Consider the following 27,854-nt stretch of genomic DNA (forward strand, 5'->3'; position numbering starts at 1 on the left):
CGGGCCAGCCGGGCGCGGGCAGGAAAGGATGCGCGGCCCGGAGCGGGCGGGGCGGCTCTGGCGGGCTCCCGGAGGTCCCCGCCCGCCGGGTGCCGCCCTCCCCGCGCCGTCGGGGGCGGGCCCGGGCGGGGCTGCGGGAGCGGCGCGGCGGCCCCGGGCGCAGTCCCGGGACGCGGGATGCTCCGCCGGCTGCCTCGCCGCCCGTGAAGTCGCTCGCCCTCCGCCCGCCTTGCCTTCCCGCCTGCCCGTCCCAGAGGTAAGAGGGACCTCCCGGAAGCGACTTGGGGTGCGCCCTCGCCGCGGGGTTCCCGGAGGCTCCCGGGACCCGGCCGCCCCACTCCCCGCCGCCGGAACGCGCAGGTGGACGGTTCTGCCCCCTCCACGCACCCAGCCTGCGACCCTGGCTCCCCGGGGCGCGCTAAAAAGTGTCGTCTCCGCCTCTCCGAGTCCCGACTTCAAGCGGCACCTGGCGCAGGCGTGGCCGAGGGACTCAGGCTGACCGCAGATAGATGGGCGTTGAGTCCGGACAGTTTGGGACACTTGAAAATCAGCCTCTGGGATATTCTGCGTTTCAGAACTGGCTTGCGTCTTTCCAGAAAGAAATTCTTTCTGGGATACAAGCAGTATGAGATACGTGCCGTTTTAGGAGGATTTTGGGCTGAGGATACCGGCCGCCTTAGATTTCCAAAAGTGACCTTGACCTGCGGGCCTGGGAAAAGCTGGGTGGACGCGGGGAGAGGCACCACCAACTCGGCCAAATGCATAGATGCACCCTGCTTGGAATTTAGGGATTTCCTCTTAATAAATATCATTAGACGTACACACGAGCGTGTGCACGTTTGTCAGAAGGGATAGGATCACTTTTCCTTTTATTCTTTTCCTAAGTCATTGGTCTCCTGAACCTTAGCGTAATTCAGTTTCTTTTTCTGAGTTCTGAAGACGCCCTAGGGGACAGATAAGCGTTTATCTTAGCAGATTTCAGCAAAAGTACTGGGACCTGAGTTCTGCCTCATGTCATTAGCCGCTGAGAATATGCCTCTACCCTGTAGCTGCTATGTTTAGAATGTCTCTAAACATTTCTGTATGTGAATGCTCTGTGTAAGTTTTTTTCTTTAAATGTGTATAAAGGATGCCCAAGTTCTTATTTTCTCAAAAAACGGTTATCAAGCCAAACACTCTTAAGTAGCCAGTCATGGTATTGGGAACACCTGTTGAAAGAAAATAAGCAAGGTTTAAAACAAATTAAAGAAGCTGGCTGTTTTCTTTAAAAAAAAAAAAAAAAAAGTAGTGCTTTTTTAAACTCAGCAGTCCATGACATTCTAGAGTGCTCTGTTAACATCTTCATATTAATGAAAAAAATCAGGATTTATTGTCAAAAGCTTGAGAGTATTTTTTAAAAATCCATAGTATGCAAACCATATTATGTCTTATAAAATAAAACAGCCTGGTTTCAGATAGCCTGGATTATTTTATAATTCCATTTCCACATAGCTCTAAATATAGATGATCACTATTCCGTTTTACTGATCTTTTTCATAAGAAAGAAAATGTGTTATAATCAGAAAATCAGTTGTGGTTAAGAACTTCTTTGAAAATGTTTGTCATGGCATGGTGAAGTGAAGTGTTAGTTGCTCAGTGGCTGGCCAGTTCTTTGGGACCCAGTGGACTAGCCCACCAGGCTCCTCTGTCCGTAGGATTTCCCAGGCAAGAAGACTGTAGCGGGCAGCCATTCCTTTCTGCAGGGGATCTCGCCAACCCAGGAATCAAACCCGGGTCTCTTGTATTGCCAGTGGACTCTTTACCGTCTGAGCCACCAAGGAAGCCTGTTTGTCATGCGGAAACAAGGAATTTGGGAGGAGTCAGTTCCACTTTTGGGGGCCAAAAATTGCTTGTTTCTTCTTACTTTGGTTACTGAGTATCAGTGCCTTAAAGGAAGCATTTTAATTGCCCTATGTGCCCACGCTTGCCCCAGAGATGCGGTGATGCTCATCTGCTGTCTTTGGCCAGGTTCCCAATTCATGTAAAAGGAAAGGATTGGGTCAAATCTGTGCCTAATTTCAACAAAACTGAATTTTCTTTTTTGGTTGTTTTTGGAGAGGGCGAGAGCCCTAATTGCATAATTACACTTTATATCTCTGCTTCTCCTTGAGGAAGTCCAGCATTTCCTTTTGCTCAGCCAGCTCCTACAGAGAGAAAGCGAATAGAGACAGACCTGTTTCCTTTCCACTGAATTTCTGATTATTTCAATCAATCTTCTTAATTCCCTTAATTCCTGCCTTATCTGAAGGGATGTGACATACATATATTTTGAATATAAGATGCTTTTTAAAAACTTACTAAAAGTAGATTAACTGTGCATAATAGGGGGGAATGTAGACATTAAGGAAATATCTATTTGGTAATGTTTAGCATCCAATAGTTTCCTAGACTCAAGTATGAAAAAACCTGGCTCTTAAATGCCCTGCATCTCATTCTGTTGTGTAATAGTCTGTTTATATCAAAGTAAGTGCCACTTCTCACAAATCATTCTGAACCACGGGCCATCAAGGTCTTCCCTGCCCTCCTAGGTGGTCTGGGAAGATTGCTGCCTGAAAGCATACATCTCCTGACGCATGCCAGCCAGCAGCAACAAGTATTGGAAGGCTGCCAAAGATGATAGCTGTTTTGTCTTTAGAATGCCCTAACCAAGGGAAGTCAGGGCCACATGAAGTTCACATTTAATTGCAATAATCTGAGTACCTTTTTTTTTAAGGCTTAATAATTTTGATATAGCTTCTAGGCATAAAGAAATGGAGCAATCCAGATAACACACCAATTGTGTAAGACAGACAATGTTAATATAAGTCCATTTGTGGAAGCAGGGCGGGTCTATACAACAGATGCAAAAATTTGGCAAAATGTTAGTCAGTTGGTTAGCCTGCTATGCCATGCATATAAATGTGCGAAGATATATTATCAAGGTTGGCTATGAGCTTCAATAAAATTAAGCAAAGAGCAACCAACTGTCCACTTAAGGGTCTGCTGCAAAGATAAAAGACATGGTGTTTTGCAGAGAAAGTCTTGCTGTGGGCAGACCTAAATGTTCTTAGCAGGTGAGCTATAATGAAAGGAAAGGAACGCGTATAATTACTGATCATTTCCCTGGGGGCAACAGTAATGTCCTTCCTGTTTTCTTTTCAGTATTAACGAGGAAGTCTGACTTCTTAGAATGGTTTTGTCATCTCAGGGTTACTATTTTATGAATCACATTGAACAGAGCCAGTATTTCTTTGAGGTTCTCCTTGCAGGTGTTTTTGAAAGAAGACTCCACAATTCGGATGTGAGAAAGGACATGAGGAGACCAAAGACCTGGGATTTTGCTGATCAGAATGAAACAAACGTTGAAAGACTTTTCAAATCTATTGCTGGTGGTGCTCTGTGACTATGGTAAGTGTTGAGTGCACTTATGCTGTGGGTCTCAGTGAAGAAACAGAAATGGGAGGTTTTTAAATGCATGAATGTTTATGCCTCTCTATGAAGGAGGCAGGGCAGGGACTCCAGTTCAGTGCCTTTTAAACCATGATTCTTGCAACCCTAGGTTCTCTTAAGGTTCTGCGTTATTAATTCAAGTTTCATTTAAAATATATTTTAAAGTTTTTTTTTAACTCACTTTCACAAGTTGGAGACAAACATGTTGCTCTCACTTTGGTTGTTTCAGTATTACGCATTTGTGTGTGTACTGTCTTTTAGTTTTGTTTTTGTTTATTGTTTGTTTTCACTGTGTCTCAAAGCATGTGGGATCTTAGTTCCCCAACCAGGGATTGAACCCACACCCCCTGCAGTGGAAACACTGAGTCTTAACCGCTTGACCGCCAGGGAAGTCCCTGGGATTCATTTCTTTTTGTGTGCATACTCGTGTATGCTCAGTTGCTTCAGTTGTATCTGACTCTGCAACCCCATGGACTGTAGCCTGCCAGACTCCTCTGTCCATGGGATTCTCCAGGCAAGAATTCTGGGGTGGGTTGCTATTTCCTTCTCCAGGGGATCTTCCCAACCCAGAGATCGAACCTGCGTCTCCTGCATTGCAGGCAGATTCTTTACCACTGAGCCACTGAGGAAAACATTGCTCTGCATCTAACAGCCTTATACAAAAAACTATAAAAGGGTACTTTGTTTCATAAAGATAAAGACATCAAAAATTTCTATTTAAATAGTCTGCAAGGATGCTTGTTATTGTTGAGAACAAAATATTTTACTGGCACATAAAAAAGTTGATGAGCAGAAAATAAAGCATAAAAGTTGAGTGCCAAGGCTGCTACTAAAAAATGGAGGCATTTTCATATATGTGGGGTTTATCCCCTTCTCCATTTGAAATTGATCAAAACACACCATTACCAGTTAGATTTCTTTTGAAATCCACATGCTTATATTGAGGCACCAGTTCCTTTAAAGGAATGGGAGAGAGGAAATGAATGAATGGAGAAAACTGAACTATAGTAGTGAATTTGATGGTATGACCAAATTGTAGTTTTCTAAATGAGAATATATTCTTGCCTGTAGAGACTAGAGTTCAAGTGTAAAGCAGCCAAGTTCCCTCTTCAGTATACCTCTTCTATCTGCTGCTGTTGAGATTCATCAGTTGTCTCTTTCCTGTCCATTTCCAAAGGGACATGTGTGTCTCTTTCATTGACTAGCTGCCCAGCAAATTAAAATCTGATCTGCCTGTGTGGTAACCGTATCCTTGACAACAGGTTTTCATTAATTAACTAAGTGTGGTGTGCTTCTCAGTCTTAAAATTCATCACAGAACCATTCTGCCCCATCGGATGCAAATGAATATAAGCTTTGTTCCCAGTCCTTACTCGTTCCTTGGGCTGCAGTGAGCACTGGAGGTCAGCTCTGAACCCGCACAGAAGCTGCATCAAAAGCGACCGCCTTCCTTAACCCTGAGTCACCTTCATCCAACAGGGAGTGTTCCTCAATTTGTCTGTTGATGAAAAAAAACCTATTATGGTCTTTCAAGTGTCCAGATCTATCCAAGTTTTGTACATCTTATTTCCCGTTATCTTAAATAAGAAATGAGTGAAGTGCTGAGGCGATCAAAACAAACCTTCATGGGCCAGTATTTCATGTGCTGATTCTAATAACCATTTTTTAATATCCTTTTCTTTTTGAAAAAAATTTTTATTGGCGTAGTGTTGATTTACAGTGTTGATTGTTTTCTGCTGTATAGCCAAGTGAATTTAATTTATTTTGTATTGAAGTATAGTTGATTTACAATACTATGTCAGACTCTGCTGTAGATTAAATGTATTTAAGGACCACCAGCCCAGATAACACATTGAGGTCCTTTGGGCATATATGACATATATAATTATTGTTATTATAGTAATATATTTTATTATCATGTATATAGAAGAAGACTTACAAATTCCTACTTACATGTTGTTTTTCAGACCAAAGGGCACTGCACTTTCTCAAATCTAGAATGCTTCTTACCCTAGCCACAGGCCAGTTGATTGTTGTATTGCCAAATTCTGTCTCTTTTGGTATGTATTTGGATAGGGTTCAAAACAGAAACAAGGATTCTTGTGTGTCTGTGTTCTTTCTGCTTTTTACTTCAGCTGCTCCAGTGGGTCTCTTTTAAAAAAAAAAAGATTATCCTAACTAAGTGATACTTCTGGGCCAGTAGTCATCTATCTTGTCTAGGCCTGTTACTATAATGTCCTTAAAATCACCAAGGACATGCTTAGCTATTCCGTGAATGTTCACTCTGTCCCCTGGATTAATCCATGTAGGACAGAATGTCAACATTTCTTATTCATCTAAAAATTTCTGCCTTATACAAACAAAAGGCAGTTTCTTTACTGGTAAAAATACTCACACACCTATCTTCAACGTCAGAAAGCAGTAACTTACAGGTACAGCCGATCATTGGACAACGTGGGGTTTAAGGAGTCTAATCCTCTGCACAGTTGAAAATCCTGATATAACTTATAGTTGGCCCTCCATATCTGCTGTTTGCATCTGCAGATTCAGCCAACCACGGATCATCGAGTTACTATTTACTGTTGGTACAAATCTGGGCATAAGTGGACCCTTGCAGTTCAAACCCGTGTTGTTCAAGCATCAACTGTATATTTAGAATCGTCCATGTTAAGTAAGCTAGAGTACTTCATATTCTGTCATTTAAATCAGGCTTTCTTTCACTTCACCGTAAACCTGTGGATGTGTGTGTGTGTGTGCACGCACGTGCTAAGTCGCTTCAGACATGTCCGACTCTTGGCAACCCTATGGACTGTAGCCCGCCAGGCTCCTCTGTCCATGGGATTCTCCAGGCAGGAGTGCTGGAGTGGGTTGCCATGCCCTCCTCCAGGGGATCTTCCTGACCCAGGGATCAAACCTGCGCCTCCTGTGTCTCCAGCATTGCAGATGGATTCTTGACCACTGGGGAAGCCCTCGCTGTAAACCTATTTCCGGCAAATACCTAAGTCCTGCAATATGACTAAAGTGAGCAAAGTGAAATGTTGGAGTTTTATCATGAGAGTTGTCAATGGTTACTCTTGCCTTATTAGGTTTCCTTCGCGGATAGATTCCATTGTTGACTGTTGAGAATTCAGAGTATCCATTCATTATTTTGAACGAGAATCATGAAAGATGGAGATGAAGGACCTGAGCCATTTTAGAATGGGAGAGGCTCAGGGCCCAGCTCCCAGGGTTAGCACTCAACACCATTTTATGTCATCCTTGGCTCAGTTCAAACTTCTCCTGTGTCTAAAATGCTGTTTTCCTCGATGTCACCAGTACTGCCGCTCAGATGTCCCTTTTTAAAACTCACTATGACTGTTTCCTTTCAGTTCTTGGAGAGGCTGAGTATCTCGTGCTGGGGGAGCCGGGCCATGTAGCGCTGAGCAACAGCACGGTGACTGTGGATTTCCATGGTGCCAACGGGACGCTGAGGAATGTGTCTGTCCTGTTGGTGGAGGCCAGCTCCAACCAGACTCTTACCACCAAATACCTCCTAACCAACCAGTCCCAGGGGACCCTCGAGTTTGAGTGCTTCTACTTCAAGGAGGCGGGCGACTACTGGTTCGTGATGACCTGGGAAGCGACAAACAGCAGCCTCCCAGTCCCCTCGAGGGAGAGGAGCGCCTTTCTCAAGGTGGAATGGCCCGTCTTCCACGTTGACCTGAGCAGGACGTCCAAGGCGGCTGAAGGCACCTTCCAGGTGGGCCTTTTCACCAGTCAGCCACTGTGCCCGTTCCCCAGGGACAAGCCCGACATCTTGTTGGAGGTCACCTTCACCAACAGCCTCCCAGAGGCAAGGGCTAGTCAGGCCCTGCCGCTGGAGATTAGGGCCAGCAAGAGGGTGGCGCTCGCTCAAGGCCAGTGGGTTGAGTTCGATTGTCCCCCTGTGGGGCCGGAAGCCTACGTCATGGTCACCGTGGTGCTGAAGCTGCTGGGCCGAGACTCGGTCATTATGTCCACAGGCCCCATTGACTTGGCCCAGAAATTTGGGTACAAACTGGTGATGGAGCCGGAGCTCACCTGCGAGGCCGGGGTGGAGGTCACGGTGCTGCCCCCGCCATGCATCTTCGTCCAAGGGGTGATCACCGTCTTTAAGGAAGCCCCTAGACTCCCCGGGGAGAGGACCAATCGGTTGGCTGAAAACAGCCTGGCCTTGGGAGAGAGGAGAACAGTATTCAACTGCACTTTGTTTGACATGGGGAGGAATAAATACTGCTTTGACTTTGGTGTTTCAAGCCGAAGCCAGTTTTCTGCAAAGGAGAAGGAGTGCATGCTAATTCGGAGAAGTATAGGTTGGTATTGCAATTTTAAAACCTTTTTTTTTTTTAATGAAATTGGTATCTTCATGCAATCAAAATTATTCTTTTGAATTTAGATGAACTTGATTTTCTGTGAACTTCAGTACAGTCACTCAGTCGTGTCCGACTCTTTGCGACCCCATGAACCGTAGCATGCCAGGCCTCCCTGTCCATCACCAACTCCCAGAGTCCACCTAAACCCATGTCCATGTGTCGGTGATGCCATCCAACCATCTCATCCTCTGTCATCCCCTTCTCCTCCTGCCCTCAATCTTTCCCAGCATCAGGATCTTATCAAATGAGTCAGCTCTTTGCATCAGGTGGCCAAAGTATTGGAGTTTCAGCTTCAACATCAGTCCTTCCAATGAACACCCAGGACTGATCTCCTTTAGGATGGACTGGTTGGATCTGCTTGCAGTCCAAGGGACCCTCAAGAGTCTTCTCCAACACCACAGTTCAAAAGCATCAATTCTTCTCTGCTCAGCTTTCTTTATAGTCCAACTCTCACATCCATATATAACTACTGAAAAAACCATAGCCTTGACTAGATGGACCTTTGTTGGCAAAGTAATGTCTTTGCTTTTTAATATGTTGTCTAGGTTGGTCATAACTTTCCTTCCAAGGAGTAAGCGTCTTCTAATTTTCATGGCTGCAATCACCATCTGCAGTGATTTTGGAGCCCAGAAAAATAGTCTGACACTGTTTCCCCATCTATTTGCCATGAAGTGATGGGACCGGACGCCATGATCTTAGTTTTCTGAATGCGGAGCTTTAAGCCAGCTCTTTCACTCTTTCACTTTCATCAAGAGGCTCTTTAGTTCTTCACTTTCTGCCATAATGGTGGTGTCATCTGCATATCTGAGGTTATTGATATTTCTCCCAGCAGTCTTGATTCCAGCTTGTGCTTCCTCCAGCCCAGCATTTCTCATGATGTACTCTGCATATAAGTTAAATAAGCAGGGTGACAATATACAGCCTTGACGTACTCCTTTTCCTATTTGGAACCAGTCTGTTGTTCCATGTCCAGTTCTAACTGTTGCTTCCTGACCTGCATACAGGTCTTAAGAGGCAGGTCAGGTGGTCTGGTATTCCCATCTCTTTCAGAATTTCCCACAGTTTATTGTGATCCATACAGTCAAAGGCTTTGGCATAATCAATAAAGCAGAAATAGATGTTTTTCTGGAACTCTCTTGCTTTTTCCATGATCCAGCAGATGTTGGCGATTTGATCTCTGGTTCCTCTGCCTTTTCTAAAACCAGCTTGAACATCTGAAAGTTCACGGTTCACATATTGCTGAAGCCTGGCTTAGAGAATTTTGAGCATTACTTTACTAGCGAGTGAGATGAGTGCAATTGTGTGGTAGCTGGAGCGTTCTTTGGCATTGCCTTTCTTTGGCATTGGAATGAAAACTGACCTTTTCCAGTCCTGTGGCCACTGCTGAGTTTTCCAAATTTGCTGGCATATTGAGTGCAGCAGTTTCACGGCATCGTCTTTTAGGATTTGAAATAGCTCAACTGGAATTCCATCGCCTCCACTAGCTTTGTTGGTAGTGATGCTTCCTAAGGCCCACTTGACTTCACATTCCAGGATGTCCGGCAGAGGTGACTGTGAGTGATCACACCTTCATGATTACCTGCATCGTGAAGATCTTTTTTGTACAGTTCTTCTGTGTATTCTTGCCACCTCTTCTTAATATCTTATGCTTCTGTTAGGTCCATACCATTTCTGTCCTTTGTCGAGCCCATCTTTTCATGAAATGTTCCCTTGGTACGTCTAATTTTCTTGAAGAGATCTCTAGTCTTTCCCATTCTATCGTTTTCCTCTATTTCTTTGCATTGATCGCTGAGGAAGGCTTTCTTATCTCTCCTTGCTATTCTTTGGAACTCTGCATTCAAATGGGTGTATCTTTCCTTTTCTCCTTTGCTTTTTGCTTCTCTTCTTTTCACAGCTATTTGTAAGGCCTCCTCAGACAGCCATTTTGCTTCTTTGCATTTCTTTTTCTTGGGGATGGTCTTGCTCCCTGTCTCCTGCACAGTGTCACAAACCTCCGTCCATAGTTCATCAGACACTCTGTGTATCACATCTAGGCCCTTAAATCTATTTCCCACTTCCACTGTATAGTCATAAGGGATTTGATTTAGGTCATGCCTGAATGTTCTGTGAACTGTGCCATCAGTTTTATGCTTCACTCCTCGTAATATTCCAAATGATGTTAACATCCTTATCTGAAAAATGAAGAATATTGGTAGGCATACCCAGCTCACTGCTAACTGCTGTAGGTCTCAGTTTCCCCATCAGTAAAGTGGGGATAATAAGAGTATCTGCCTCGGAGAGTTGTGAGAATTAAGGGAAATCAGTGTGTACATTTCTTAGTACGGTGCCTGGCGTGTAGGAAGCACTGATAAACTTCAGCTATGATTACACTGTATTTTATTTTTTAGGTATGTTTTTCCTTTTATTGTATATTGGAGTATAGCTGATTTACAATATTAGGTTCAGGTGTACAGCAAAATAAATCAGCTATATATATATATATATATATGTTTATCTCCCTTCGTTTTCAGATTCTTTTCCCATACAGGTTATTAAAGAATACTGAGTTCCCTGTGCTATGCAGTAGGTTCTTGTTGATCATCTTTTTTATATATGGTGTGTACATGTTAATCCCAACCTTCTAATTTATCCTCCCGCCACCTTTCCACTTTAGTAACCATAAGTTTGTTTTAAAAGTTGGTAGGTCTGTTTTCTGCTTTGCAAATAAGTTTATTTGTATCATTTTTTTCGATTCGACATATAAGTCCGATCATATGATATGTGTCTTTCTCTGGATTTACTCCGCTTAGGATGATAATCTCTAGGGCCATCCATGTTGCTGCAGATGGCGTGATTTCATTCTTTGTGGCTGAGTAGTATTCCATTGTATATATACTGTTGCTGTTGTTCAGTCACTACGTCATGTCCAACTCTTTGTGACCCCATGGACTGCAGCACACCAGGGCTCTCTGTCACTATCTCCCAGAGATCGCCCAAGCTCATGTCCATTGAATTGGTGATGCTATCTGACCATCTCAACCTCTGCTGCCCTCTTCTCCTTTTACCTTCAATCATTCCCAGAATCAGGGTCTTTTCTAGTGAGTTGACTCTTTGCATCAAGTGGCCAAAGTATCGGAGCTTCATCTTCAGCATCAGTCCTTCCAGTGAGTATTCAGGGTTTATTTCCTTTAGGATTGGCTGGTTTGGTTTGTAGCACGTCTTTTTATTCATCTCTCCGTTAATGGACATTTAGGTTGCTTTCATGTCTTGGCTACTGTGAATGGCGCTGCATGAACCTTGGGGTGCATATATCTTTGAATTACAGTTTGCTCCAGATACATGCCCTGGAGTGTGACTGCTGGGTCACATGGTGGTTCTAGTTTTTTAAGGAATCTCCATACAGTTCTCCCTAGTGGTTGTACCAATTTACATTCCCACCAACAGTGTAGGAGGATTTCCCTGCACCCTCTCCAGCATTTATTATTTGTAGATTTTTTGATGATAACCATTCTGACAGGTGTGAAGTGATACCTCATTGAAGTTTAAGTTTGCGTTTCTCTAATAATTAGTGATATTGAGCATCTTTTCATATGTTTATTGGTCATCTGCATGTCTTCCTTGGAGAAATGTCTATTTCGATTTTCTGCCCACTTTTTGATTGGTTTGTTTGTTTGATATTGAGCTACATGAGCGATTTGTATATTTTGGAGTCAGTTGCTTCATTTGCAAATATTTTCTCCCATTCTGTGGGTTGTTTTTCATTTTGTTTATGGTTTCCTTTGCTGTGCAAAAGCTTTTAAGCTTAATTAGTTCCCATTTGTTTATTTTTGTTTATATTTTCACTATACTAGGACGTGGGTCCAAAAAGATATTACTGAAATTTATATCAAAGAGTGTTCTGCTTGTGTTTTCCTCTAAGCGTTTTATAGTAGCCTGTCTTACATTTAGGTCTTTAATCCATTTTGAGTTTGTTTTTGTGTATGGTTTTAGAGAATGTTCTAGTTTCATCCTTTTGTATATATTTAAAGATTATATGATTACATCATGGGGCTTCCCTGGTGGCTCAGAGGTTAAAGCGTCTGCCTAGGGCAAGTCAGAATTCAAAGCTAAATTCCAAATTGTAGTGAGTAATGTCGTGTCTCCTCTAGAGAGTGTCATCAAAGTTGTCTCTTTGCTGTCATGCGTCCCTTGTTATAAGAATGACACCTCTTTAGTGAGAGTTCACAGGCAGATTTTTAGAAACTTCTTCAGATTCTTAATTCTTTGCACAAAGAAGTAGGGTTATTATGGTTCCACCCAGGCCCCAGGCTCCTCTTTGCATTTCTTTCTCTTTTCCTGGGTGCAGGCCTCGTCTTGGCAAGAGGTTAATCCAGCAGAGACGTTCCTGATCACGTACACATTCCCTTATCTACTTTCCCACTAGGCCCTGTGCTCCCTGATGGCCCAGGCCTCTGAGGATCTTTGATGCTCCACGTGTTTCTTGCTCCAGATTTGCTTACTTCTCCTGAGAGATGCTTGTGACTCCGTCCCTACCACTGGCGCTTCCCTGCTTGTGGTTACCTCTCTCTAGCTTACGTTCCGCGGCCTGTTCCTTTGACAACTCCCCTACCAATACCCCAAACGCCCCTGCCTCGTCCTGATGCCCCTGCCAGCTGCCCTCTGCACCCAGGCGGAGCGGGGCCGCTGGGGGTGCACGTGCCTCCACTCCTGCTGGACCCAGCGTACCACCCCCTGCTGCTCGCGCCCCTGCTGTTCTGCTTTGCTCTGCTGGCCCTCCCCTGTCCTCACCCCTACCCCTGCCTCATGCTCAGAGCTCACTCAGCCACACAGAGCACCTGGAAGCCATCAGGGACGTGCCTCTCACTCTCCTACCGAGATCCCCATAAGCCTGCCGGCAGCCGTCCTGTCCTCTCCTTTGCTGTCCCCAGAGAAGCAGCGTCATTCCTCCAGTGCGAGGTCAGCACTCCCCTACCCTGGGGATCCCAGCCCCTCTGCTCTCTCCGGAACCTTCTGTTAATCGTGATTACCCTCCTGTCCCCCATCTCTAACTGTCCCTTCTTTACTGGCTCATCCGCATCCACTTTGAGATGTCCTTAGTCATCTCATCTGAGAACAAAACAAACTTGCCCGTCGCCTCTTCATTCTCCCCAGAACACTCCGTCTTCTCTCGTCTTCCTTGTGTAGCCCTGGGTCTTGAAAAAGTCACCTGTGCTTTGGGGTTTACTTACTCACCCCCGTTCACTTTGCACCCCACTCCTGACTCATGCCTGCCCTGCAAATGCTCTCAATAAAGCAGCCAGTGAATGACTTCGAGGCCCCCAAACCTGGGATGCTTCTCGTCAGTGTCTTCACTGACCTTGATTCTAGGACATCACGCTCGCCTGTTTGCCTCCTGCCTCCCTGGCTGTTCCTTCCCTTGCCAGCCTGTTCTACCACTCGTCACATCCCTTAAGCCTCAGACTTCCGAGTCTTCTGTTTGGCCTTCTGCATCTTCTCTCGGAACCTCTGCGTTTTTCATTCTTCTCACAGTTGCTAGGTGATTGCTGTCCTGTTGCTGACGGCTCCAGGCTAGCGTCTCTCGCCTGCATCTAAGCTGAACAGATGTCTTCCAGGCCCCTCAAAAGTAGCGTGGAATTGGACTCAGCAGCTTACCCCCCAACACTGCTCCTCAGTACAAGGCTCTGCCCATTTCATTGTTTGAACCCCAAACTCAGGAGCCTTCCTCTTCTTCACCTCCTATGAACGAATCACTAGGTCCTATGGATTTTGTCTCTTCAAAAAAATCCCTGAGTCTCTCCATGTCTCTTCATTTCCACCGACACCCGTTGCTTTAAGCCTCCACCATCTCCCAGCTGAACTCTGGTTTTGGCTGTGCTGTGCAGCTTGTGGGATCTTAGTTCCCAGTGCGTGTGTGCTCGAGTACTTCCATCCTGTCCGACTCTTTGTGACCCCATGGGCTGTAGCCCGCCAGGCTCCTCTGTCCGTGGGATTCTCCAGGCAAGAATGCTGGAGTGGGTTGCCATGCCCTCCTCCAGGGGATCTTCCCCACCCGAGGATCAAACCCACATCTCATCTCCTGCCCTGGGAGGCAGGTTCGTTACCACTAGCCCCATCTGGGAAGCTGCTCACCTGGACTCTTTTAATAGATCCCTAATTGTTTTTCCCCCATCCCCTTCATTCTCTCCAGGCAGCCAGAGAGGGACTGTTGAAAATTCAGGTCAACTGAGGGCTATTCTCTTCCTTGAAACTTGTCAATCACCTCACTTGACACCTCACCTATGAGATGAGCATCCATGCCCCCTCCGTGGCCAGCTGTCCCCCACCTCCTACAGTCACCATCCATGGGCTGGAGACTGGGTACCCCTCTGCCCACCTTCACTTGGTTACATGAACCCATCCCCCAAGTCTCCTCCTGGGCACTCTTCCTCGATCCTGGGCTCGGTAAACTCCCTGGTATGAACTGGCCCAGCGTCTGTAGACCCTCCTTCCTGGCATTTACCCGTCTGTCACTGCTTGTCCAGTGTCCTCCTCCCACATTTCCACACCTCCCTGCACTCCAGGTTGCAGAAGCTCATTTTGTGACAAAAGCCTACTTGTGCTGCCATGAAGCTATTTATGATCTTTGTTTGGCCCACTTCATATACCTGGCACATTAACAGGTGCTCAGTACATATTTAGTAAAGGGAAAGTTGTACTCTGATGTGACAGGTCTCAGCTAGGTGTCGGTGGAAAAACAATTATGTTAATTTAATCATTCAAGATGTGGTTGCCGTCTCAAAAGAAGTTGCTAAGAGGGGAAAAAAATTCTAGTTGACTGAATTTAATGGAAGCAAGGGCTTCCCAGGTGGCCCTTTCCCATGGTAAAGAACCTGCTTGCCATTGCAGGAAACGTAAGAGACTCGGGTTCAATCCCTGGGTCAGGAAGAACCCCCTGGAGAAGGAAATGGCAACCCACTCCAGTATTCTTGCTTGGGAAATCCCATGGACAGAGGAGTCTGGTGGGCTACAGTCCATGGGGTTGCAAAGAGTCGGACATGACTGTGCACCTGAGCACACACACAACGGAAACAAACCATGGGCGGGCAAAGGCGTTCAGGCCACTTGAAGGACCCTGGGATCAGGAGGTCTCCATGTTGGTTCGTTCTCCCAACTGTGGGGCTTCCCGCTGACTCCTCCATTGGTGTCTAAAGACTGAGTGCCCCCCAGCGGCAGAGGGAAGACCCTGGGGTGGGGAATGGGCAGAACAGGGAGTAGAGCTGTGTCCAGGCTGAGGGTGCTCAGGGTTCCCTCTGGGGCTGCAGCCACTAGACGCAATTGGGCAGTAGGGCTGGAAGGAGAACCTTGAGGGGCTAAACGGTCCTGGAAACCCCAGATTCTCTGTGTGTGGCCACCCAGCAGGGCTCTGCTTGGCTGGTCAATGAAATTTATGCTAGTGATGGAAACTCAGTGCCTTTGTGTTTCTGGTATAAAAGTTAATGACTAAATCAAGTTCTTTTCATTTTCCATTTAAATTGCTGGCTCTGACCAGTAAAGACTGTCCTTGTTGCCAAATGGCATCATTCAGGGGCCCCGCCACCCCCACTGAGCCCATCATGAGCTGTGATTCACTGATGCACAGTGCATTTCCCATTAGTTCCTTTTGAAAAGGGAAAATGGGTTTGATATGTTTGTCTGTTTTTCCAAATATGTCTTAGGACCTTAAACATGTACATACTAATTTATTGGAATAGGATAATGTCAAAAATGATTATTTGCGATCTTCATTTATCCTACTTAGTGTGAATGTTTATGAGTTTCTCTGCAGAAATGTTATATGTGTGGTTACGAGATGCTGCGAGGGGAGTGTTAGTAATATCGGGCACAAGTGCTGCAGTAATATGCAAAAATCTAAATTGAGAAATTCTAAATTCTGGACTCATCTGCCCCAATGGTGTCAGATAAGGGATAATGGATCCTGTTTCTCAAGGCAAATATATATATAATACATATATTTAGGGCTAAGTTGAGAATTACTGATAGAGGGTATAAATTCATAGTCACATAGTGTTTTTGACAAGTAAAAATTGTAAATGTTCAGTACATAGTTTTCTTGATAATTTAAGTCTGTTGGCTATCTTCTTGTTTCTCTGATTAGATAGATGGTCTTGTTTTTCATTCCCAGTGTGACTGGACAAGAGCTTTTGTCAAGAACAGGAGTACTGTCATCCTGTTATTGTTGTCTTATTTGCAGGTGCTTAATCACTGTTTCATCTTTAATTCTTTGCCAGGATCTTTTTAAACTACTCATCCAGTTAGTTTACCTAAAACTGGAAAATACAATTTAATATAAGCAGGCCCTTAGATGCTTTAATACTCTGCAGTTCTCTGACAATGAAGGAACCAGTAAACCCTTCCACTTGGTGGAACTCCTGCTCTTCCTTTGGGATTTTTTAAGAATAGCTGACATACTCTTAGTGACCATTTGGCATAATCACATTTCTATAGTGATTACTTTGCACCAAGAGCTGTTTTGGGTGCTTTATGAATATTAGCCCATTTAATCCTTACAATAACTGTATGAGTTAGGTTTATTTTATTGTCAACCGTACAGGTAAAGAAAGGGAGGCATAGAAAGGTTAGGTTGGTGGCTTAACAACTGCTGGTGATTAGCTGGCTTGAGCCTTTTTTTGGCTGTGCTGGGTCTTCATTGCCACGTGCAGACTTTCTCTAGTTGTGGCAAGTAGGGGCCCCTGTCTAGTTGCAGTGGCTTCTCGTTGCAGGGCACATGCTCTAGGGTGCAGCCTCCGTAATGTGTCACACAGGCTTAGGTGCCCTGTGGCATGTGGAATCTTCCTGGACCAAGGATCGAACCCACGGCCCCTGAATTGGCAGGCGGATTGCCACCAGGGAAGTCCAGCATTTGTCACATTACCGATATTGCGTGCTGCCTACTACGCAGTCATCTGTCACTCCAGATATTAAGTAATAGGAAACCTTTGATAGAAAAAAAGTTCCAGTATTTCCCTCCTCACCTCATTGGTTCATCTTGTGCTGCCCACCCCTCTTGAAGACATCTTACCCACTTTGGAACCCACTGGCCCAGGTATAAGCATGCGTGGTCCCACGTGACTGAGCCTGTGTCCGCCGCAGAAAATCTGAACTGCTGATCCAAGAGTCTTTGCTCCCACGGCTGCTCTTAGCTACTCACTAAAGTCTCTTGAATTTTCTTATAAGCATGTTTTGTTTAGTTATGCTAGACTCGTAAGCAAAATGTCTTGCAAATGTGAATATTTCCTACTCTTCAAATATGCTTGGAGTGGAAACAAATCTCCCTTTTCATATTCTGAACACATTTTGCTCATTCAGATTTAATATCCTATAGAGTGGCCTGTAAAGCATTTATCCTGGCCAAACAGGTTTGCTATGTAGTATGATGTATGGACATCTAAACAGGACAAAACAAACAGCCTGTCATTCATGAAGGAAGACTATTTAGAAAATTGGTCATCTTACTCTTCACTTCTACCACATTTATTATAGCTATCCAGTCAGTCCCCATTTTGCTAAGCATTTTCTTCAGTGTTATTAACAGAAATCTTTAGGTAACAGATAGAGTTATTAAGGCATTAAAAATTTTGCCTCATTAAATTTGTTTATTGCTTTGAGTGATTTCTCTTGTTTTCTGTTTGATTCATTTGGTTTAGAAGTTTAAGAACTAAAACTTAGTTTAAATGTTTATTTTTTTCCAATGGCTAATGATCCTACCAGTCATGATTTTACTTTCAAAGGAAAAAGGCACATTTCATAATGAGATTTTTGACATTAAGATTCATGCTTTTACCAGAACTTTGATTTTTTTTTTTCTGGCTCCTACTAATGGAATTTTTGTTTTTGTTTGACATATGACTATATATTTAAATAATAATCTATGTGATATAAAGGGTGGGCTTCCCTGGTGGCTTAATGGTAAAGAATCTGCCTGCCAATGCAAGAGATTTGGGTTCGATTCCTGGTTTGGGAAGATACCCTGGAGAAGGGAATGGCAACCTACTCCAGTGTTCTTGCCTGGAAATCCCATGGACAGAGGAGCCTGGCAGGCTACAAGTCCATAGGGTCCCAAAAGAGTCCGATGGGACTTAAGAGATTAAAAAACGAAAACAGCGCGTGTGAAGTAGAAGAGTTAAGAAAGAATAACAAAAAGATTCTTGGCTTTTGTAGTCTACCTTTTGTGGTCTTAAATACAAGCACAAGAGAAGGATAAACTATACTTTGACTTAATTTGCCATTTAGAAGTTACAGTAGTGGAATTCCCAGGAGGTTTTTCAGAAATAAATCACAGTACTTTAGCTCAGAGAGACTTACTAGGAGCTTCCCAAAGCTTTACAAGCCCTGGAAGCTTAGTGTCTGAACAGCTCTGAAGCTCGAGGACAAAGCTGGCTTGTTGTTCAACCATTTGAGGAGCTGCAGTATGATCTGGGAGACACAGAACCAATATTGTGTTAGTTGGAACTCTGGATGGAACATAATTACCACACCTCACTTGACATTGGTCCAGGATACTGGTTTGTAATGCTCCCACTCTTGTGAAAATCCGAGACTTTTAATTGCTGTAAAGTCATATTCCGTGACTCACTCCAAGGATTGCACCACTTGGCTCTCCTGAGAATGTATCTGCCCTGCGTGTTCTCCTTATGGTTTTGTAGTGCTTTCTAGACCCTTGACTGCATGATGAGTTTTTGTCCGTAATGAAGAGAGACTTTTATGCACGGGATGTTTTGGTGCCTAGTGTGGGCATGACCTGATAGATCTTGGGATTGAATGGGTGTTGATAGAGAAGGGACGAAGGATAATTATTTATAGAGGGTTATTCAGTTATTCTATCTGGCAGTGATTACGTGTATGCTTGGGGAAGAAGGTTGCATTTGCCAATCAATAATGACTGTGTTGGATGTGTTCTGTATGTATTTTGAAGCTCTGATGTTAGTGCGTGCGTGCTCAATCACTCAGATGTCTTGACTCTCTGCAAGCCCTCTGGTGTTAGGTGCATCCCTATTTAGGGTTGTTAAGTCTCCTTGCTGAATTGACCCTTTTATCATTATGTAAATGTCTTTCTTTATCCCTGGTAGTACTCCTTGTTCTGCAGTGGGCATCCCTGGTGGCTCAGAGGGTAAAAAGCGTCTGCCTGCAATGAGGAAGACCTGGGTTTGATCCCTGGGTTGGGAAGAGGCCCTGGAGAAGGAAATGGCAACCCACCCCAGTACTCTTGCATGGAAAATCCCATGGACAGAGAAGCCTGGTAGGCTGTACAGTCCATGGGGTTGCAAAGAGTCAGACATGACTGAGCAACTTCACTTTCTTTCTAATACTCCTTGTTCTGCAGGCTACTTTGTCTGATATTAATATAGCCACTGAGTTTTCTTTTCATTAATGTTTATGAAGTATAACTTCTTCTATCCTTTTACTTTTAACCTGTTTCTGTATTTATACTTAAAGTGTGTTTCTTTTAAACAGCATGTAGTTGTATCTCTTTTTTTTGGCCACACTGGGCAGCATGCAGGTGTCTTAGTTCCCTGACCAGGGATTGAACTCGTGCCCCCTGCAGTGAAAGTGTGGAATCTTAACCACCGGGCCACCAGGAAGTCCCTGGGTTATGCTTTTTTATCCAGCTGCACAATCTTTGTCTTTTGGTTGGTCTTTAGGTTATTTATGTTTAACATTATCACCATGTGGGGTCTTTGTGATGATGCCGCCCCTCCCCAGGGGTAGAAACTCTGTGTTAGTCTCGGCCCTGGGTCTCGTCTCTAAGGGTGAAGCTTTCTCTTCTTTTTCCATTCCTTGAGAGCACTAGGTCTCAGCTGGTGCTCTTAGAATGACGGGGTTTCCCGCCCTGTCCCTAGTGGCTGGGGCTCTTGTTGACAGATGCAGAGGAGGATCTGGATGAGGTCTGTCTTTCCCATAAGCTGCTCCTCCCCTCCTCGGCCTCCGCCTCAGGGAGGCTCTCTCCGGTCTTGAACCTGCCCTCAGACCTCCTTGTGAACATCTGGTGAGCTCGGTGGCAAAGAGCCTGCCAGTGGGTACAAATCCCCCGTGGGTAGTGTGGCTCCCGGGGGTTCTGTATTCTCCTACTGGCCTGCGCCAGGCCTCTGACAGTTTGTTACATTTTTTTTAAACTTAATTAATTAATTTATGGCCCTGCGGGGTCTTTGTTGCTGCGTGTGGACCTTCTCCGATGGCGGTAAGCTCTGCTTGGGCTTCTCACTGTAGTGCTTTCTCTCGTTGTGGAGCACGGGCTCTCGGGCCTGCGGGCTTCAGTGGTTACAGCATGCGGGCTCAGTAGCTGTGGCTCACGGGCCTAGTGTGGGATCTTCCCAGACCAGGGATCAAACCCGTGTACCCTGCATTGGCAGGTGGATTCTTCACCACTGAGCCACCTGGGAAGCCCCTTCGTTACATTTTTAGATGACGTCTTTTCACGAGCTTGTATGAGGCCTGCTGTCTGCCCCAGGAAATAATGTTTCATCCTGACTTTCCTGGGAGGAGTCTGTCTTTCCTTATAATTCAGGCCATTTGGTTGTCCTGTGACCTTTGCTGACTGATGAGTTCTAGAATGGTTGCTATTTTATAAATTATACAGGCTTCCCTGGTGGCTCAGATGGTAAAGAATCCGCCTGCAATACAGGAGAACCTGGGTTTGATCTCTGGGTCGGGAAGATCCCCTGGAGAAGGGAATGGCCGCCCACTCCAGTGTCCTTGCCTGGAGAATCCCAGGGACAGAGGAGCCTGGAGGGCACATGGGGTCGCACAGAGTCAGACACAACTGAGCTACTCACATTTTCCTTTTTCGTAAGGGTAGCAGCGATATTCCAGCTTTGCCCATCTTTGGGAATGTTCCGTGTTACTGACTTTTCATGGCCTAAGATTTGAGTTTTGCCGCTTTCTTTGGGTGCGCTGACATTCTGATTCTCCAAGTGAGTTGGCATTAAAAGCCTGGCCGGTGTCCTTGCAGAAACTTGGGGGCTGTGGCAGCCGTGGAGCCAGTGTAGCGCCTCGTGCGGGGATGGTGTCAGAGAGCGTCGCCGCGTGTGCCTGACCTCCTCCCCCTCCCGACCTGGCTGCCCCGGAATGTCCTCGGAGACCTCCCCGTGTTCCCTGGAGGACTGTGCTGGTAGGTATCCATCCTCCCACCCGAGCCTCTCCCGGAGGGGCTGCTGCACTCAGGCCTGCCTGGCAGTTGCCGCCAGGCTGAGTTCAGGAGTGGACTCAGCTGCACTGTCGCTGCTGCTGGCTGCACGGACTCTGTGCCCCTCAGTGTGTCCACAGCTGGGGCTGGCTTCCGGGGACGTAACACTGTCAAATGGGAACATGACAAGGACATCGGTCTAAATGAAATGTTCAGACATACAAAATCATTTTTAAAAATGCAAAAAATGGGAGGGATGATCATTTCTCCCAGGATTTCTTGCTGTTTCTCCCTCCTTTAACTTCTCTCCATCAAAACTGTGGGGAAACATTAAAAAATTGTTTTTCTCCTCCTCATCTCCAAGAAGTCCCAGGGAACCATATAGATCAATTGTCCAAAATGGGGCAAGACGCCCTGCCTTATCCCCTGAAGGGCCCTTTATTTATTCTTCACTCCCCTGCCCAGGAAGAGAAGGTGGGGCATTTCATGTTACCATCACCTGGAGACTGGCCCGTCCTTCATCCTCCTGAGCATCTCGAAGGCCCACACCAGCAGGTGCTCAGTGAGGACCTGATGTGGATGCTCTGTGTTGGGGTGCTCAGGTCACTCAGCTGGGTTTGCCGCAGCTTATGGAGCTGAATCCCATTCATTTCCCACAGGTTACAGTAAGAGGGAATCTTTGCTCTTTGCACACACCATCCCCCATCTGAGACACAGCCAGCTCCCCATTTAGTTGACCAGCCTTTGCTCTGGTCCTGACCCTTAGGTGAGGCCCCTCTCTCCAGTCCTGACTTCTTCCATTCTCCAATTCCAGGTTGAAAACCATCCCCGGTTCCTGCCCCTTTGGGGCCTGGAGGAGTTAGATGTTTTCTGTGTTTGATCTCAGAGCACCTTGTTGAGCAAACCACCAGCATCTGCCAGCACCTTGACTGGTGTCCCCACCTGTGACCTTCCAGAATCCTGCTGTCTCCTCTTTGCAGCAAGTGCTGTAGGCCTTGTTCCCTTTATTCCAGCCTCCAAAGGCCATTCTGTCTTCTGTGATTTTCCGATTACAGCTTCAGACGCAGGCTCTCCTCCCAGGCCCCAGCTTTCCCGCCCTCTTTCAGCAGCCCTGGGCCCCACCCCAAATCTGTTTCTCCAGTTGTGTCTCATACTGTCTTCTAAGGCTTTCTCCTCCATCTGCCCTTTTCAAGTCCCCTTACTCTCCATAGCTCCTTCCTTGTGTGTAACTTATTGCTTTTCATTCTGGGAGGGCATGCTGTGTTAAGCTATTCCGTCTAGAGTTCCGTGATACTCAAATGAATTAAAAATCAACTGCCTCTGACTTCTGCTGCACCTTTAGCAGCGACAGCAATATCAACCATTTATTACATGTCTCACTCAAAACTCATAGTAATGCTACAAGACAAGGATTCTTATGGTGGGCTCAGATCTTGAGAGCTTGATGCTGCCAGGCATTTTTTTTTTTTAAGTGCCTTGCATGTATAAAGTCAGTCCATTATTGTCTCCATATACAGGTAAGAACTTTGTAGCAGAGAGAGGATAAGCCGCCTGCCCAAGGCCATAGAGCTAGAAAGCAAGGGACTAGATCTGGCCTCACCCTAAGCTCCCTAACTTGAATACTTTGCCTCTAAATATTACAGGTCAGTCTAGCTTTCTAAAAGCATCCTGGAATTAGCAATCAGTTTTTGTGGTATTATTTCATGTTCTGGCATCTTAATCTCTTTAATCCTGGGTGGGAACTAGAAATTTGTGCATTATAAATTAGCAAAAAGGGTAAGTGTTACAAACACCCCTGCTTCTACTATCAGTGGTCCTCAGATAAATGTTCATGTGGATAAAAATGATCATTTCTCCCAAGTGTTTCTGTCTCCGGTTTAGGCTGTTTTCCACTCCTTGGAAGTGTAAAGACCTGTTTGCAGGCTGCTTAGCATCAGGAAGCTCTCCTTCACTTCAGGGAAAGACGAGATGAGACAGAGATGGGTGAGGTCAGCACCTCTGGGGCTTTTCTCCAGCTGTGGTTTTGAAGGATTCCAACCAGAGTCCAAGGTGACAGCTAAGAGGTCTGTCATGTACGTTTGCCACTGATGGGGCAGCCGCTGCAGACGAAGACATGATCAGCCAGGAAACAAATCTTTCATCATGTGGCTATTGTCACTTGTTTCAAAGTCTAGAGTTCTGTTTGGTTTTGAAAGGATGTTTTTATGCCAAGGTCTGAGTGAAGTTCTACATTAATTTGGCCCTTCTTGTTCACCGCAGCAGTGGGTGGATCCAGTTGCCGTGTACCCACATTCCGTCAGATGGGATGTTGAACATTTTGTTACTACCTTTAAAATAATGAATCAATTACTGAATGTTAACATTGATTGAGTACCAGTTCTGTGCCAGTTATTGACTAGAGTTGGAAATATATAGGTAAGCCATGTCTCTCGGTCTGGAAGGGGCGGATGATATAGTAACTTAGCAGACACAGAAGCAGGTGTAGCGTCCAGCACAATAGAAGATATCCACAGCTTGCTGTGGATACTTGGTGACAACCCAGGCTGGGAACACCTCTGTTCTTGGAAGAAGTGATATGGGAGCTGAAGTTTGAAAGCTGAATAAGTGTCACCTGGTGAACTAGGTGAGAAAGGGAGTTTTAGGAAAGGGAGCAATGGATGAAAGTTCGGCAAATGATGGGCACCTTAAGAAACCCAGAGAACTGACAACAGTTTGATGTGGCTGCAGGACAATGTCAGGAAAGAGGGATAAAAATGAGGCTGGACAGGGGGATTCCCTGGCAGTCCAGTGATTAGGACTCGGTGTTTTCACTGCCAAGGGCCTGGGTTCAGTCCCTGGTCAGGGAACTAAGATGTTGCAAGCTGCACAGCGTTGCAAAATACACACACACACACACAATGAGGCTGGACAAGCCAGATCCGAAGTGCCCCTGAAAGATTGGACCTGTGCTGTAGAGGGCTGTTTCTGCTGTAGTGTGGAGTAGAAATCAGAAGGGGCAGGAATGGCCACAGGGAGGCCTGTTAAAAGAGTTTGTCAGTGACTCAAGGCAGTGGGATGCGGAGGAGAGGATTTAGCAACTCTGGATGTGGCAAGCGTGGAGAGGGGAGCATCCCAGGTGAAAGTTAGGATTCTGTTGCTGGCAACTGCATGGATGGGTCCCAGCTCTGGGGATGGTGAGGGAGACTGGACCCGGGTACCGCTAACTGATGAGTGCCTGGAAGTGGGGAGATGACACGAGTTGAGGGAGGGGTAGGGGAGTGTCTAAGTAGATGGACATGGGCATCAGAAGAGTAGAACTTATACACGGAGGTGAAAGAGTTGGTTGAGATGGCAGCCAGGGATGAGGAGGCTGAGGGACACGCCCTGCCGCTGGCTCTGCTTCTAATAAAGCTCCCACCCAAGAGTGGGTGGAGGAGGCTCTGCCCTGCGGGAGGGCCCATCCTCAGGTCAGGCAAGTAGACAAACAGTGTTTTGTGGAAAGTTTCTGGATGGTGAGGTCTTTGCCTATAGGTGTCTCATAGGGTGCAGTGGAAAGGGGAGGGGAGCATTGGGGATGGGTCCAGGAGATGACTCACACAGCTGGGGGTACGACTGGGGGAGAAAGACACCAGACGAAACCAGCACAGCATTGTGGCTGTGAAGCAATTACCCTCCGATTAAAAATAAATTTAAAAAATCATCTGGTAGGCTAATCCGTACCTGTTCCCCCTTTTGGAGGGCAGAATAGAATGTGGTGATTGGAGCTCGCATGATTCGCGATTAATGGCTCTACGTGATCATGACTTGCAAGACCCTGATTGCTCCTTATACATACATTAACTCAATTCGGTTCAGTTCAGTTGCTCATTCGTGTCTGACTCTTTGTGACCCCATGAATCACAGCACGCCACATAAGAGAGAGGGGACAGGTGATTGGAAGGACTTAAATGATGGACAGTGGCCTAAGAGTTGAAAGAGAGGTCCTGCCGGGTGGAACTGGGTAGTCTCAGGTTCCTGAGTACTTTAGTGGCAGTACAGGCTGAGGTCCCAGGTGGTGTCTGAGTCTTGGTGAAACAGTTTGATGACTGTGGGACAAACCAGATTGAGAGACCAGGGAAGAAGGAGGAAAATCAGCGCCACGTGGAAGGCAGTGAGGAGATAAGAGAGCTGAGAAAGCGGAAGTGGGAAAACAGAGGCTCCAGTACCTAGGAAAGACAGTTCCCGGACACGGGAGAGAAAAATTGAGTTGTAGTATATTGCCAAAAGACCTGTTTTCACCTATCAAGTTCTCTTGAGATGTGCACATGTAGCTGCAACCTGTCTAAATTACTTTGCATTTCAAGTGTTACTGGAAATTTTCCAACATTCATCTCAAAGGTACATTTAACTGTTGATATCCCATGTTTACCTTGCTCTAGTGCTCAGCTGTGGAGAAGGCAATGGCAGCCCACTCCAGTGTTCTTGCCTGGAGAATCCCAGGGATGGGGGAGCCTTGTGGGCTGCCGTCTATGGGGTCGCACAGAGTCGGACACAACTGAAGCGACTTAGCAGTAGCAGTGCTCAGTTGCAGAGAAGGCAATGGCCACCCACTCCAGTGTTCTTGCCTGGAGAATCCCAGGGATGGGGGAGCCTGCTGGGCTGCCGTCTCTGGGGTCGCACAGAGTCGGACACGACTGAAGCGACATAGCAGCAGCAGCAGCAGCAGCCCAGTGCGCAGTTGTGTCCAACTCTCTGCAACCCTTTGGACTATAGCCCGCCAGGCTCCTCTGTCCAAGGAGTTTTTCAGGCAAGAATACTGGAGTGGCTTGCCATTTTCCTCCTCCAGGGGAACTTCCCCACTCAGGGATTGAACCCACATCTCCTAAGTCTCCTGCATTGCACACAGATTCTTTACCACTGAGCCACCGGGGAAGCCTATATTTACCTTACCTGAAGTGAAAAACCTTGATTTTTTACCTTGAAAGACTCCTCCTGAGGCTTCTATGTAGAAATTTGGGCTCAAGTGTCAGCAGATGCTGAGTGTGGCCAGGAGTCACCCTGATCGTGGCCCATCTGGACACCACACTTCTTTCTACCGGTCTATGGTTTTCAGTTTGACTTAAGTTGTCTGTAGAAATATGTATGACCAGAAGTCCTAGTCCTTGTTTATTTCACTTCCTTAAGTGCTAGCCACCCAGAGACCTTAGACCCACGCAGAGAAAACGATACCAGAGGATGCATTTGTCCTTTTTTTTCCTTTTTTTTTTTTTGGTAGCTTTCCAACCATCCAGCCCATCTCCTCTCCAGCCCCAGGCTCCCGTGAAGTCCAACAACGTTGTGACGGTCACTGGCATATCCCTGTGCCTGTTCATCATCGTGGCCACCGTGCTCATCACGCTCTGGCGGAAGCTGGGCCGCGCCCCCAAGTGCAGCACGCCCGCCCGCCACAACTCGCTGCACGGGCCGGGCTGCCGGAAGAACTCCGACGAGGAGAACATCTGTGAGCTGAGCGAGACGCGCGGCAGCTTCTCGGATGTGGGTGACGGGCCGGCGGGGAGCCCCGGGGACCCAGGCATCCCGCTGACCTACCGGCGGAGCGTGCCAGCGCCCCCCGATGACGAAGCCTCGGGGAGCGAGAGCTTCCAGGCCAACGCCCAGAAGATTATCCCGCCCTTGTTCAGCTACCGCCTGGCCCAGCAGCAGCTGAAGGAGATGAAGAAGAAAGGCCTGACGGAGACCACCAAGGTGTACCACGTGTCCCAGAGCCCCCTGACGGACACGGCCATCGATGCCGCCGCCGCTGCCGCCGCCGCAGCAGCATCCCCCGGAGGGCCCGAGAGCCCCGAGGAAGCCACGGCCGGCAAGTTCCGGATCAAATCCCCGTTCCTGGAGCAGCCCCCTGCAGTGGGCGCCGGAGAGAGGCCCCCCTCCCGGCTGGACCATCCACTCTCGGCGGCCAGCTGCGCGGTCAGCCCCAGCCAGACCCTCCTCCGCAAGTCGCAGGTGAGGAGCCACTCCCGGGGGTCCCACTTCCGCAGGACGGCGAGCTTCCACGAGGCCAGGCAGGCCCGGCCGTTCCGGGAGAGGAGCCTGTCCACACTGACCCCTCGGCCGACCCCGGCCCACGGCCCCAGGGCCCGGACCTGGGACCAGGCCGGAGAACGAGGCCGGCCTCCGAGTCGAGGCGCCGCGCTGTTCCCGGAGAAGCGGGACCACGGCCCAGGGGCCGCGGGGGCCAGTGGTCCCTTAAGCCCTCTCCCCAAACCCCACTCCCTGGGACCGCCCCCAAGGAAACTGGACGTGGGGGATCGCCAGGCCGGGTTCGTGGGGGCAGGTGAGAGACCGGAGCCTCCCCGGGCTCGGAGGGGGCCGTCCCCCAGTCACAGGAGTGTCTCAAGGAAGCAGCCTTCCCCCCCGGCGCCCAAAGATGGTTACCAGAGGGTCAGCCCTCTGAGCCCTTCTCAGGGCAGAAAAGACAAGTGTCAGAGCTTCCCCACCCACCCGGAGTTCGCCTTCTACGACAATACATCCTTTGGCCTCACCGAGGCAGAGCAGCGGATGCTGGATCTCCCGGGATACTTTGGGTCAAATGAAGAAGATGAAACCACAAGTACGCTGAGTGTGGAGAAGCTGGTTATCTAGACCGACATCACCCTCGAGACTTCACACAGCGGGGTCCTGGGCCCAGATCCAGGGATCGGCTGCTTACAATGTTCTGTGGACTCTTTTTAGTGTGGACTCTTTAGTACAGCAGGGCAGGATGTGGGCCAGGTGGTAACTCACAAGTGTGCACGTGTGTTTCAGTTCATAAGAAGTTATTTATCTCAAACTTCTTCCCTTCCTTAGCCTGTTTCTGTCAGCTTATCACTACTAACTATGATAATAAAATTTAAACAAGAG

The 27,854-nt window shown here is 46.9% G+C and overlaps 2 protein-coding genes and 1 non-coding gene across 4 annotated transcripts in view; 2 read left to right on the forward strand and 1 right to left on the reverse strand.

Moving 5' to 3' along the window:
• SLC25A15 (solute carrier family 25 member 15) overlaps positions 1–27,854 on the reverse strand; it is a 297,070-nt gene that overhangs the window by 136,796 nt on the left and 132,420 nt on the right. The window lies entirely within an intron of this gene.
• On the forward strand, positions 168–27,839 carry THSD1 (thrombospondin type 1 domain containing 1). Of its 2 annotated transcripts, XM_052650225.1 has the most exons (5): positions 168–256; positions 3,288–3,426; positions 6,836–7,798; positions 20,823–20,981; positions 26,230–27,839. In XM_052650225.1, exons 2-5 carry the CDS (start codon positions 3,369–3,371, stop codon positions 27,594–27,596), a joined length of 2,547 nt encoding a protein of 848 aa, XP_052506185.1. In that variant the 5' UTR covers positions 168–256; positions 3,288–3,368; the 3' UTR covers positions 27,597–27,839. The 2 variants fall into 2 exon arrangements, with proteins under 2 accessions (XP_052506185.1, XP_052506186.1); XM_052650226.1 differs by lacking the exon at positions 20,823–20,981.
• LOC128057911 (U8 small nucleolar RNA) lies at positions 24,673–24,808 on the forward strand. Its single transcript, XR_008200367.1, has one exon. It is a non-coding gene; the product is annotated as a U8 small nucleolar RNA (small nucleolar RNA).

The sequence above is a fragment of the Budorcas taxicolor genome, chromosome 12 (genome assembly GCF_023091745.1).
Source record: "Budorcas taxicolor isolate Tak-1 chromosome 12, Takin1.1, whole genome shotgun sequence".
Classification (NCBI taxonomy): Eukaryota; Metazoa; Chordata; class Mammalia; order Artiodactyla; family Bovidae; genus Budorcas; species Budorcas taxicolor.